Source organism: Colletotrichum acutatum (genome assembly GCF_030867785.1).
Source record: "Colletotrichum acutatum strain CBS 112980 chromosome Unknown BDZ83scaffold_61, whole genome shotgun sequence".
Classification (NCBI taxonomy): domain Eukaryota; kingdom Fungi; phylum Ascomycota; class Sordariomycetes; order Glomerellales; family Glomerellaceae; genus Colletotrichum; species Colletotrichum acutatum.
The window spans coordinates 1-12,710 of NW_026849055.1; the positions used below are offsets into that span (position 1 = coordinate 1).

General features: G+C 53.0%; 4 protein-coding genes across 4 annotated transcripts; 1 reads left to right on the plus strand and 3 right to left on the minus strand.

Annotated features, from left to right (window-relative positions):
* BDZ83DRAFT_580143 (zinc carboxypeptidase) lies at nucleotides 1–1,391 on the plus strand (the record flags this gene model as incomplete). Its single annotated transcript, XM_060505316.1, has 2 exons — nucleotides 1–301; nucleotides 357–1,391. Coding segments are annotated over 2 exons (1,336 nt in total), but the record flags the coding sequence as incomplete, so codon positions are not given.
* A 176-nt stretch (nucleotides 1,392–1,567) lies between these two features.
* Nucleotides 1,568–2,719, minus strand: BDZ83DRAFT_382186 (MAPEG family protein). The gene is made up of 4 exons (XM_060502714.1): nucleotides 2,502–2,719; nucleotides 2,243–2,400; nucleotides 1,929–2,103; nucleotides 1,568–1,829 (listed from the first exon to the last, which is right to left on the minus strand). The coding sequence occupies exons 1-4, from the start codon at nucleotides 2,534–2,536 to the stop codon at nucleotides 1,745–1,747; spliced, it is 453 nt and encodes a 150-aa protein (XP_060363753.1). The 5' UTR covers nucleotides 2,537–2,719; the 3' UTR covers nucleotides 1,568–1,744.
* A 660-nt stretch (nucleotides 2,720–3,379) lies between these two features.
* On the minus strand, nucleotides 3,380–5,798 carry BDZ83DRAFT_382166 (uncharacterized protein). Its single transcript, XM_060502713.1, has 3 exons — nucleotides 4,698–5,798; nucleotides 4,455–4,634; nucleotides 3,380–4,401 (listed from the first exon to the last, which is right to left on the minus strand). Exons 1-3 carry the CDS (start codon nucleotides 5,560–5,562, stop codon nucleotides 3,644–3,646), a joined length of 1,803 nt encoding a protein of 600 aa, XP_060363754.1. The 5' UTR covers nucleotides 5,563–5,798; the 3' UTR covers nucleotides 3,380–3,643.
* Nucleotides 5,799–5,975: 177 nt separating this feature from the next.
* Nucleotides 5,976–7,958, minus strand: BDZ83DRAFT_625317 (TFIIE alpha subunit). The gene is made up of 4 exons (XM_060508491.1): nucleotides 7,850–7,958; nucleotides 7,469–7,801; nucleotides 7,322–7,417; nucleotides 5,976–7,260 (listed from the first exon to the last, which is right to left on the minus strand). Exons 2-4 carry the CDS (start codon nucleotides 7,573–7,575, stop codon nucleotides 6,234–6,236), a joined length of 1,230 nt encoding a protein of 409 aa, XP_060363755.1. The 5' UTR covers nucleotides 7,576–7,801; nucleotides 7,850–7,958; the 3' UTR covers nucleotides 5,976–6,233.
* Nucleotides 7,959–12,710: the final 4,752 nt, after the last annotated feature.

The following is a 12,710-nucleotide window of genomic DNA, read 5'->3' on the forward strand; positions in this document are numbered from 1 at the left end:
AGAGACTGCCTTTGCCGCCGCCGCCGCCCGAACCTTTCTAGACATTTGGGCCTTCAACCATGAATTTGTCGATGTTCGGATTCGTCAAGACAATGTTCGATCGCTGCTCGGGCTTCTGCCCGACTCTCTGAAATCAGCCTACTCGACGTTGATATCAGATGTAGCAGCCGCTGTCTACGACACATATCCGGCCGTCGATGTCCCAGCCCAGACTTACCGCATCCCCAATGGTCGCGCAAACCTCAAGAACGCGCAAAACGGGAACGAGAACTATTTCTTCCAGGATTACCAGAGGCTTGATGTATGTGACCTCACGCCTGTGCAAGCACCGCGGAGTTCGAGCTAATACGTTCTAGACAATCGTCCAATGGATGCGCTTGACCGAAGCTATGTTCCCAGCCATCACCGAAGTTATAACCATTGGGCAATCCTCTGAACAACGAGATATTCTCGGTCTCAAAGTTGGTATGAAGACCCGAGCGCCGGGCAGCGAAAAGCGGAAGACAGTCGTTGTGGCGGGAGGAATGCATGCAAGAGAGTGGATTTCCACGACAACTACCAACTATGTCGCTTGGTCATTCATTACGGCCTTCGGCAGGGAACCTATGATCACCAAGCTGCTGGAGCACTTCGATTTTGTCTTCATCCCGGCAGTCAACCCCGACGGCATCGAGTACACCTGGACCACAGACCGGCTATGGCGAAAGTCTCGTCAGGAGACGGGCATGTCTTGGTGCCACGGTTTCGACCTCGACCACGCCTTTGGCTATGAATGGGGCGACTACTCCGAAAACGACCCTTGCTCTGAGAGCTATGGCGGCAAACAGCCATGGCAAGCGGCCGAAGCCAGAGCTGTAGCACTCTGGGCGAGGAATGCGTCCTTGGAGGACACCGAATTTATTGGTCTCATTGACCTGCACTCCTATTCTCAACAGGTGCTATTCCCCTTCGCATACTCCTGCGATGTGGACCCGCCCAATGTCGAGAACCTCGAAGAGCTCGCGGCTGGGCTTGCCAAGGCCATTCGTCTGTCTAACGGAGAGCTGTACTCGGTCACATCGGCGTGCGAAGGAGCCGTCGCAGGACGAGGCTCTGCACCAGACGCTAAGCGTCTCGAGACGGGCGGTGGATCGGCCATTGACTGGTTCTACCATGAACTGCACGCGCATTACAGTTACCAGATCAAGCTGAGGGACACCGGCAGCTACGGCTTCCTTCTCCCAAGGGAAAACATCATTCCCGTCGGCGAAGAAATATTCAGCGCGATGAAGTACTTCGGAGACTACCTCCTTGGCAATAACGGAATCGAAAAGTCCGTGGGAGCCTCGACACCAACACCCGACGAACCGGATCGCAGTTTGGAGCTTCGACGACTCAGAAAGCGCAGATAGTTAGGCAGTCAAAGGATGGACTCTGAGTCTTGATTTTCCGGCTTCCTCTGTTGCCTGGCTCTTCTTGGGAAAAGTAAGCCGAGGGGTAGTAAGAGAGCAAGATAAAATTAGTGGCGGGTAACAGCAACCGGGATGTACGACACGGAGTTACGGCGATGGTGGGAATTTGTTCAGGTATAATAGTCACGGTTGTACGCAGCGATTATTAAAGCAATGGGTCGGTTCACTAGGACTTTACTGTGGGACATGATAGTCGTCTATCCCCAACATTCTTTGTATGATTTTACAGCGGCTCGTAAAGCAAGAGATTGGATCGTAATCCACAAACAGCGTACCGAGGTGCGAAGCCCCCTTTACCAATTCATAATCATGGCGAGAGCGGTGTATGTGGACGTGAACTTGAGGGCGGTGTCGAAGAGGAAGGAACCAATGGAGCCACTGTGCATTCGCATAGGAGTTAGTAAGGAGTTTCTGGGATGCGGAGATAAATCTCGAGAGGAAGAGGCAGAGAGAAGAAGTCTTGGGACAAGAACGCACCGAGTCCGGCCCTTGGGGCCAGCGCCGCTTGTGTAGCCAAAGGCGTAGAGGATACGGGACAGGGTCCAGCCGGCGCCCAGGACGGCGCTGGCGACGGGGAAGCGCAGGCCGGAGATGAGGAGGGCGCCGAGGAAGGAGGGCTGGTTCTCGGTGAAGTTTGCGTGGGCGCGTTGTGCTGGGACCATGGTGTGACGTTAGCGATTCCGGCTTTCTTTGTTTTGTTTGGGTCTTGATATCCTGAGCTGTGTGCGCCTCTGCTTTAATAGAAAGGGGGCAGAGGGGCAGAGGGGCAGAAGTGTGAGAGGAAATCGTACCGCAGTTGAACTGGTATGCCTTGGGGTCCTTGTCGGCCTGCTCGTTGGAGGCGTAGGGGGCCGGGTAGACTAGGCCGCTGGCCTTGCGGTACTTGCTCGTCAGGAGGACGTGGGTGGTGTTGATGAAGAAGGTTGAGGCGGCGACGAGGAGGACGTAGCTGTTGGGGAGGGATTTGATTAGCTACTCGAGCTTCAATGGCATATAGTTCTGGCTGTGGAGGGGGGGGGGGGCTAGAGAGGGAGAGCTTGCGATACGTACCCGTACTCGTCAGGGACCTGGAGAGTGAGAGGCATGATGGCGATAGGGATATTGAAGGGAGAGGTGATTAGGATGAGCTTGCTGGATTACTGATCTGGGTGTTCGTGCAATTGATCAAAGTAAGATTTGGCGGGATGCAACTTGGTTGTGTGTATAGAAGTGACAGGCAAACGGCAACGCAATGACCATAGTCTTTATAATTACTGATCTGCGACCTGAAAGCTACGTAATGAACGTGTCCTTGCCTGGGGGGTCGTATCCGTACAGCTCGAGACGCCAGACGTTTTGGTCCGGGCTTTCTTTCTCCATGTCCAGGTCCAAAAGAACTGAGGTGGTCTCCGCACCGCTCTCTGGTCTGGGCTACCTGTTCGTACCCCTAGCTGCCTTGCGGTCTTGGGCAGACTATTGTGCCGTGGCACCGAGCCTGACCTGTTTTCCGTGTAGGCGGATACAAATGCGCGTACGTCGTGGTTGGGCGTAACCCTTGGAAGATGAAAGAATAGGACCACCGGGGCATCTCAGGGGTGGAGGACGGCCACATTTTGAGCCCGATTGCCGATGATGGCTAAGATTGACCAATCACTGTCTGTCCGGCTAGCTGTGAGCGGGGCCGTTTTGACGTCCTGCTGTGCGGACTTTGAGGCGGACTTTGGACTCACCTTAGTAATTGCCTGCTCGAGGAAGCAAGAACATTAGAATCCTCCGCAAAATACAGAATCATTGTATTGCCTTGGAGATTTCGAGGTCAAACGCGTGAAAAGGGAAGTGAGGTTATTCCCACAATGATACTGCCATAGATTGAACCCTGCGCTGTTGTCCAGACGTAAGTTCCGTGTAAGTGATTAAGGTTGGCAGCATTTTGGGACTTTTGCACGTTTGGCAGCTCCTCTGTCCCAATAGGATGTTGACGGGGAGTTAGCACGCCATTTTAGTACCGGCTTCGCCATGTGATCTGCCCCTAGGATCTCTGGGGTCGATGTTATCTATCCGTACCCAGGTCTTTCACCACGAGCTCGCCAAGGACTCGGGAGGCACACAATCTGCAGCCACTTCCGAAGGCACCGGTGACGGTAGATAAGGTTCCAAGGTGTCGGGTTGACCGTTCCTGGGTTCGTTTGATGTTTTTCAGATTCTGTAACGATTCAGCCGGTGCACCTGTCTTCGGGAGGAACCCAGTCGAGGCCCAGGCCCTGGAATACCCTCCTCTCGGCTGTCAACATGTCCGGGGCCCGCCCTAGATCGCTGCTCTCCAGGTCAACCCAGCTGCCGTCGAGCCGGCTCCGAATGCCACTGCTGTCAAACTTGTAGCTCTTCTGTTTCTTGCAATACCGGCGCAGGTCTCGCTGAAAAGTCGTCTCTCCGCTCCAGCCCAGTATAGCGCATCCAGCCGTCTTCCAAGGACTGATGATGATGTCTACCCGCCGATGTGGCTTCTCTTGTGGTCCTTTCTCACCCTTCTCCGGTTCCTGCCAAACCACGAGCGCTTTGTCGAGTGAATCGAAACCGCTTCCCCTGAACTCGTTACCCTTCCAGCTGACAGGCTGCTGGCCCCGCTCGCTATTGTGCTTACTCAACACGAGCGTGTGCGTTATATGCCCAGTCTTTTCCAGGCTCATCACCAGTTTGTCGACAAAGTTCAAAGTCACAGACTCGTCTGGGTGGCTCATCACCACGTCGACGTCCCCACTACCTTGCTTGCCACGCCGGTAGCCGCCGACAATGACAAGCTGAAAATCCAGGTGAATACTGCGGGCGTGAGCCAAGATCGTGTCGGCGATAGACTCGACTTCAGTTCGAGGAATCTTAAGCTTGAACTCGTCATAGTATTTGACGCCAATCTGCTGCACGCGACTGAGGCTTGCCCAACCATGTTCGACAACATCGTCTAAGTCTCGCCATCCTGTAGGTGCCGGTCAGCAGGATGCTCTTTCTCGGGAAGGCAGTTACACATGCCTCTGCCGTAGAAATCACGAGCCGTGGCATCACCGACTCCCCAAATATCGTAGAATGTTTGTATGACCGCAAACTTGGGGTTGGCCTGGGCTTCACTCGCCTCGGGAAGCCTGCCGGTTTCCTTCCACTCGTGCCACAGCTCGGCGATCTTAGCGCCGCAACCAGGTAGCCTCGCAACTTCTACATGTTCGTCAACATATGCTAGGCATTGATCGAAGTTCCTCTCAGCAAACGTCGACTCACCTTGCGGGCTGGCTATCTCGTGAGGATATGCCGATATCGTAGCTATCGAGGTTGAATACGCCCTTACTCCTATTTGGTCGCCTCCTAATCTTCGTATGGTTCTGATCGTCTTGAGCCCATCAACGAATGCAGCATTCGGAGGATCAACTGGCGTAGATCTCTGGCAAGCATATGTTGTTCTGAGATACTGTGGAACAGGCGGCAGCTTCAGTGTTGAGGCGTTTTCCGATGTTGTCTGTCTGACCAATGAAGGCACTGACCGGTGCATCCCGGTAGGAGATTGCGCCTTCTTCTTCTGCGGCAAAAGGCTGCCCTGTGTTTGAGACGCACTGTCGGCGACAGCGCGGGACAATATGTCGCTTCCCCTAATAGTGACAGGCGCGCGATCTTCCTCCTTCTTAATGCCCACGTAGAGAACATAGTCATGAAGCGGAAGAACCCTGCCCTGCGCAAACGAGTCCTGGAGCCACGCCAGCTTCACGACTTTGACAGTGTTCGCATTGCCAGAGGACTTCTCGGGAGCTGGCCATGTTCCGGCGAGCTGTGACGTATCTAATCCGAACCTCTGTCCATCTTCCGTGTATACGGTGGAGTCGCTGTCACTCCCAGAAGATGCCCTTTTGCGCTTCCGAGGCGTGACGAGATGCGCATCTGCGACAGCTGCTACATCTACCGGATCTGTCTGTACTTTCTTCCGCCTGAGTTCGAAAAGAGCTCTTTCTCGTTTGAAGATATTCCCGACAATGATCTCGGCCTCGCGGATGTCGTATGTTAGGCTCGGAATTCTGCCCTCGAGCTCATGTAGTTGATCCGCCTCTAGGTGAGTGGGAAGGAGATAGATCGAGGGAAAGTCGAGAACCGTCATAGCCCCTAGCCAGAGTCGGCGCGTGAGTCGCTGCACAGGACAAGTCTGGTTGTGCGAGGAGGCCGGTCTTTTGAATGGTCATGAGTGATATGAGTGCATTGTAAGTCGTCCAGAGGTTGTCATTCGTGCGATGTTGAAGTTGGTAGCCGAATGTGGATGAGAGTACTCCCCCACTATCCTTGACTGGTTCTTCTGCCGAAACGGCTGGTGGGTTTGCTTTGCACTTGCAATGCGACTGAAGCTTGTCGCGGGGTTGATGTGGAGGGAAGATAAAATACTTTCCGGATGTTGCGCGCTGTCGGCGATTTGTTCAACTCAAGGCGCTGACATCATCGTCCCTGCACCATATGATTTAGTCACCAAATGACTTCTCAGATACATTTCTGGATTGGTCTTTTTGACCCAAGAAAGAACGCCCCGTTCGTGCTACCCGTTCGTGCTACCCGTTCGTGCTCCATTTCCTAGGCACTCTATGTGTTTCCCACTTGTGTATCCTATTCTTACAACAACGGGATGCTTCCATGGGCCTGAAGGATGGGAATTCGGGATGCAAGGGCAGGCAATACCGACCACCTCCGTCAAATCCTCAGCCACTCCTCTCATGATGCGGAGTCTCTTCGAGCCATTTCTTCATCAAGACACTTTGATGCTTTGATGTCTTCCTCGCACCCCTAGACATCCTCAAACTCCATGTCTTCGTCGCTCTCGCCGTCATCCCCGTCCGCTGGCGCTTCCACCTTGACCTTCTTGACTGCTCTTCCTTCTGATTCTGGTGAGGGCTCAGCTTTAATAGCCGGCGCCGGGGTTGCGATGCTCGGTGTGACATCTTCGAAGGCGTCGTCATCCTCATCATCATCGTCATCCTCCTCCTCCTCCTCCATTGCTCGCGCTGCCTCAGCCTCTTGCTCAGCCTTAAGTCGAGCGAAGTAGTCATCCAGCTCTGCATGTTCCGCATTATCTGCTGACTTTGACAAAGCCCCCTTGTCATCCACCTCCTCAACCTTGGTGGCGGGCATTGGGTTGGCCTCGGCAGAAAAGGACTCGCCCGTGACCGTACTGTTAGACATCCACGAAGGAAGTGCATTTTGCTGTGCGACCTTCTCCTTACGGGCCTTCTCCGCTGCCTTCTCAGCCTCTGAAGGCCCGTCCGCTGTCGAGATGCTGACTGACATAGACTTGGGCCCGACATTATCGAGACCCTTAACTGATGTTGGCTGCAGGGATGAAACAGGGATGGTGGTTACGCTCTGGTAACTGGCGTCGCGGACAACTGGCAAGGCTTTACTGATCGCAATATCGAAGGTGTTATCTGGAACAATCATCTCGTCTATGCGCGGTAACAATTCGGTGATGAACTTGAACTGGTTATTTAGTCGTGTCGACTGCTCGTGGCCTGTGGAGTTGCGCTCGAGATCGTGCGTAAGCGGGCCATTGCACCGGTGACAGACAAAGCCTGTAGGGCCAACGTTGTCTAGCACCTCCATTTGCGTCCATTCTGATTTACACCGTCCGCAAAAGTATTCCTTGCGTTCGCTGGCCGGCACCGTGGTGCCTTGGATTTGCTTGTCGACTGTGTACACACGCCATTTGATGGCGTCAATTGTTTGGCGGTAGTCAATGTAGTAGTAGGTTCGGTTGACAGGACGCGGCTTCGCCTCGGGATTCTTGGGATCTTCTCGATATTCCAGTCTCGTGTACCTAAGTAGTCATCGTTGTCAGTCTCTGGCATCGCAGGAGGGAGCTCAGGCGCAAGGCTTACACAGCTAGAAACCGGTCTTCTCTAAGCTTTCCACACGCCTTGTGGAGATCCTTTGTGTTCGTTGCCATCAGATACGCCAAGTCATCGTCTCGGAGACTGTCACAAATTAGCGAATGTCGTGCTGTAAAGCAGGAGCGGCAGACGCACGCAGAGTGAATGATCAAGGCATCGATGATCAAAATGAAGCGCGTTTCGTAGAAGGCGCGCATGACAGACTTGACGAGAGTCTTTGCGAGATCCAAAGGCTGCGCCATGTTGTCGACTGAATAACCAACAACGCTGGGAAATATCGAGTAATGATGCTTGCTTTGAGGTTTGGTGATGCCGAGAGAACGTTTGCTTGGCGAGCTCAGGAAGTGAAGTCCATGGCAGGGTGGGCTTTCAGCAGCAGCGGCTTGCACTTGCGCATGCGCTTGCGATCAGCAGGAGGGGACCTGTCTTTACTGCGGTTCGATCGGAGGCAGAACTTTCGAAGTGGTCAGCCTAAGGACATTGTCTTGCGAAAAGCAGAGGTGGGGTTGCGCCGTCTTTCACAACTGCGTAGTCGAATTGCACTTTGTCTTTGGAGAAATGATCTAGGCAGCACGCAGATGCTCTGGGGCAGGCTTAGCCGCAGGTTGCAAAGCAAGGTAGCTCTTGCCTACCTACGGTACCTAGCTTCTTTTAGTGTATTCGTAAGGTAAGTACCTTACCCCGTACCTTGCAGGTCTTGCAGGCATCCACTTTGAGCACAGCGCACTTTCGCGGTACAGTACCGCGGTGCCTCACAGAGTTATCTACGAAGTAGGTACAAAACACGCCACAGCATTACAAACGTAATGTCTCAAGTCTGAAGTAGGACCTTCATAGATTTGAACCAAATAGCGATTCGCTCTCATATGGTCAACGTGCCGTACCAGTTGTTGATAAGGATGCCGTCTGTCTGTCATTCACTCAGAAAGGCAGGCAATGCGGAAGGGATCACTTAGAACACGGCAATGCGGACCATTTGATTTCCAGCCAAATCAGCAGGAAGAATAGACGCTAGAATAAGAGAAACCATGCATTGACATGAAGTTCAACGTTCCACCGGCCGTGTGACAGTCCAAACTCCATTTACGGCCCTGCCGGTTCTCAGCGTGGCCGCGAAGCTACCTTTGAACCGCCTGAGCAAACTGGGATTTGGGATGTGAAGCAGCTCCGGAGAGCTGACTTACACTCTCCTACCCCAAATCAAAATTACTGAAAAGCCCCAAGAACACAGAGCTGGTATCGTAACTCGTCCCTCTACTTCCCGCACCGGGGCCCCCGGAGAACCCACATTGCATCACCGAAATGTACCAGGTTCTTCCTCTCCTTTGTATATGCCTCAAAACCCCTACCGTCTCCAGCCTTATGTATACTTTCGAAGCTGTTGCCTGGTCAGTGATGTTCATAATTGCTTGTGGGGGAGAACTTACATCAAGAGTCAGCGCTCTAGAACTATTGACTTCTTGATCGCGATAAACGCCGACCAAGCTCTCACTGTCTTGGAACAAACCGGTCTTGAGACTGATGACAATGAACTGCATGCCGGGTCCAGCATGCTCACGTATGTACTTCTTGATCTTGTCGACATTGGCGTTGTCTAGCGCAGCGTCGACCTCATCCAATACGAAGAACGGACTTGGCTGGTAGCTGTGAATCGCAAATAGCAGAGCGAGAGCAGCCATTGTCTTTTCTCCTCCGGAGAGATGTTCCATGTCTCTGAATCGCTTCAGCGGTGGCATGGCGTGATACTTGATACCCGAAAGGTAGGGCGTGTCTGTATCTTCTTCAATATCGAGGTACGCTTGGCCACCAAGAGGGTATGCCTCTGATCGAGTCAGATCCTTGTACACGTGCGAGATCTGTTCTTGGATGTGCGTAAAAGCCTTGTTGAATAGCTCATAGCGCTGAGCCTTGACGTGGTTGAACGCATCGCGGGCCGCCTTAAGAGCCGCTCTGGAGTCTTCGAATTCCTTCTCCGTGTTCTTCAGCCTCGACTCAACGCTCTCGAGTCTCTCAATCGCCCTCATGTTGGGGTTGAGCTTCTCGAGTTCTGAGGCCAGAGATGCAATCTTATCCTGCAGCTTCTCCTCGACACTAGCGTCGTCAGACTGCATTGAGTGTCAGCAAATTCTCACATGGCTTCGTTATCAAATGTTTACTTACCGTCTTCATCTCCTCGTCTAGAGCGTCGTAGTCAATCTCGATGCCGTGGTTCTCGAGAGCAGCCGTCATCATGTCTTCATCGTCCACCTCCTCATCGACGTCCATGGCATCGGCATCTTGCCGCAACATATTGTCTTCATTTGGCAAGTTGTCAAGCGAGCCCTCGAGTAAAGGTACCTGGATCTGGTCAAGTTTGCACCGCCTGAGCAAAGCGAACTTGCCCGCGCTGTTCTTCTGCACCACAGTCTCGAGAGCATTGATTTCCTTTTGCCTGGCGTCGATTTCCTTGCTTCGCTTGTGTACTTCAGCCTTGGCTTGGGAGACCTTTTGGCTCTTCTCCTCCAACTTGCCGCGGTACTCCTCGAGTGTCTCGCTAAGCGCATCGAGCTCGTCGGAAATTTCGTGACTGGAATCCTCAATGTCCGACTTCTCCCGCTGATAAGTCTGCAGGTCGCGCTCAGCCCCTTTAAGAGTTTCTTGCAGCTTCTTCAGACGTTTCTCCAGGTTGCTGTGCATGTCACGTGCCAAGGTGAGTTGACTTTGGAATCTAGACTTTTGCACCTCGAACTTGGTCCGCTCTTCGTCGGCTTCCCGTTGCATATCGCGGTGTTCTGTCTCGTAAGCCCGGATGTCGCTGAAACCGAGCCTCCTGCAGAAGTTTACGAAAACCTCATCCTCCACTTGTGCAATGGCGTCCGAGAATTCCTTGACGGTCCGTTTCGTTGCTTCGAGTTCCGTCTTCTTCTCCTCGTACTTGGGATCGAGCTCGTCAAGCTGCCTCTCTTCGTTGTCCCTTTCTCTCTTCTTTGAGTTGTAGTTCTTTTCCAAGTGCGCCAGCTCAGCCTTGGCAGCCGCCAGACGGGGTTCCAGGCCATGGATCTCAATCTGAAGAGACTCCTCGGCAGCGCTGCGCCGGCCAGACTTTGGAAGCTTCTCGATTTCCTCCTTGTATTTGGCTGCCATCTTCTTCAGAGGCTCCAAGTCGGTGTTCTCGAAACGCCTCTTTCCACCCTTGTCCTGAGGACCACGGCCACCAGTCATCATACCCGTCTTGTGGATGACCAAGCCGTCCAGAGTGACCGTTTTGACAGGGATACGCTTCTCGTACGAGATGATCTTTGCGATCTTCTCGTTATCACACACTACAGAGCTACCACAGGCGTAGGCCATGGCGCGTTCGTAGGCGGCATCAAAGTCGATGGTGTCAATAGTCAACCGGGCTCCCGAGATGCCCTTAATAGCCGAGTTCACCGCGTTGACCTTGATATTGTCGAGAGGAATGAAGGTCATAGGCGGGAAGCGTTGGTCTTTGAGGTACTGGACACACTCGTGGCCAGTCTTCTCCGTGTCGACAATGACTGAATCGAAATCGCGGCCCAGTGCAATACCGACAGCCTCGTCGAATTTCTTCTGTTTGGGTTTGCAGAGATCACCGATCCTTCCCTTGACACCAGGATAGAGTCGCTTCAGGTTGTTGACCATTTCTTTCATCCTGGCTTCCCTGTCATTTTGTCTGCGTCCATCATCAGCCTCACGAAGTTGCTTGGCCACAGTCTCAAGCTTTTCTTCCAATTCTGTGCGTCTTTGGCTGGTTCTAACACGCTCGGACTGAATTTGATGGTATTGCTTCTTTTTCGTGTCGATTTCCTGGGACAATGCCTTGATGTTGCCCTCAGTTGATGACTTGCGCTCACCGAGAGTCTCTAATTCACCCTCGTATTTCTCCAGAGCGGCCGAAAGGGTGTCAACCTTGCCCTTGAGGGTATTGACGGTGACCTCATCAGTCTTTTGTTGGCGGATCAGATTATCGAGCTTGCCTTGGTTGCCAGCGACCTTTTGTACAACCTGTGAGCGAAGTAAGTTGTACTCTTTGCGGTCGTCGTCACTGAGCTCCTTGCCCAGCTTCTTCATTCGTTCTTTGAGTTGCTTCTCGAAGTGTTGCTGGGCTTTCTCGGTTGTCTTCAGTCGGGCCTCGTCTTCCTTGATGACCTCGGCCTGCTTGTCACGCTCTTTGCGCACTGGCTCCATTCGCGAGCGACCCTGTTCAATGTTGCGGGTCTTTTCCTCAATCTTTGCGTCGATGGGGATGAGCCTGTGCTCCAATTCGTCGAACTCGCGCTTCTTAGCGTTAATGGCCTTTTCCACTCCGTTGACATCCTTTGCCGCCGCTTGCTGCTCTTTCTGGGCAACTTCGAGTTTCCGTCTGAAGGATTCGACGTTGCGCTGGAACTCCTGCAAGTTCTGTTGGTGATCGTGAATTTGCTCAGTAGATTCATCCATGCCACGTTGAAAATGATAGAGCTTCCACAGAGCATGTTTGACGATGGCTTCGTCTCTCTCGTCCGTCTTCTTCTGGAAGTTGTCTGCCTCCTTCTTCTGTTCCTGATATTGCTTGATCTCGGAGTTGATGCCGCGTCTCCGGTGAAGCTGAAAGCTTTGGTTCTCGGCAGCTTGCTCAGCTTCGGTCTGCAATCGTTCGTATTCGGCCTTATACTCGAGACTTCCGGAGATTTGTTCGATCAGTCTCGTGAGGTCTTGCGGTGACTGCGCGGCAATGGCTTCAACATCTCCTTGGAAGACGAGGAAATTTCTAGCCTTAATCAGGATGTTCTCGGATTCGAGCGCTTCGTTGTACTGCTGGGCTGTGACGACGCGATCGTTGATGCGGTACTCGCTAGATCCCTGGTTCGTGATGGAGCGCTTCCACTTTTGCTCGTCACCAGCATCGTCTTCGTATACAGCCATGACCCATGCAGTCTTCGGGTCGGTCCTCGAGGCTTTTTGCGACAACTCGTCTCCGTCGCCGTTCGAGTGACCATTGCTGCCATTCGCTTCAGCAGAGCCATCGTCGTTGATTTTCGAGGTTTTCAGCACGCGACCACGGTAGACCAGGTCCTTCAGGTGGGCTGATCGAAGATGCGACGACTTGATACCAAGCACGAAGGATATCGCGTCCATGCTGTCGGAAGATGCACATTAATTGCAAGTCAAGGCAGCATAGGCAACTAGGCGAACTTACGAGTTTGACTTGCCGGATCCATTGGGTCCAATGATGGAAGTGAAGTAGGAGTCACCAAACAAGAGGATATGATGGCCCTTGTAGGACTTGAAGTCTATGGGGTGACATGGTCAGCGCGAGAGTGGCATGGAAATGATGCTGGACGTGGACATACTGAAAAGCTCTAGGCGGATGAGCTTTCCCATCTTGTGGACGGGT

Bases quoted from the DNA above. Each gene is read 5' to 3' on its own strand.
- BDZ83DRAFT_382186 (XM_060502714.1), bottom strand. From the start codon at position 2,536: ATGCCTCTCACTCTCCAGGTCCCTGACGAGTACGG. The intron at 2,401-2,501 runs GTACGTATCGCA...CCTCCCCAACAG, and splicing joins CAGGTCCCTGACGAGTACGG to CTACGTCCTCCTCGTCGCCG. The intron at 2,104-2,242 runs GTACGATTTCCT...CCATGGTCCCAG, and splicing joins GGCATACCAGTTCAACTGCG to CACAACGCGCCCACGCAAAC.
- BDZ83DRAFT_382166 (XM_060502713.1), bottom strand. From the start codon at position 5,562: ATGACGGTTCTCGACTTTCCCTCGATCTATCTCCTTCCCACTCACCTA. The intron at 4,635-4,697 runs GTGAGTCGACGT...ACGAACATGTAG, and splicing joins CGAGATAGCCAGCCCGCAAG to AAGTTGCGAGGCTACCTGGT. The intron at 4,402-4,454 runs GCATGTGTAACT...CGGCACCTACAG, and splicing joins TCGTGATTTCTACGGCAGAG to GATGGCGAGACTTAGACGAT.
- BDZ83DRAFT_625317 (XM_060508491.1), bottom strand. From the start codon at position 7,575: ATGGCGCAGCCTTTGGATCTCGCAAAGACTCTCGTCAAGTCTGTCATG. The intron at 7,418-7,468 runs GTGCGTCTGCCG...AATTTGTGACAG, and splicing joins GCCTTGATCATTCACTCTGC to TCTCCGAGACGATGACTTGG. The intron at 7,261-7,321 runs GTAAGCCTTGCG...ATGACTACTTAG, and splicing joins GAAGACCGGTTTCTAGCTGT to GTACACGAGACTGGAATATC.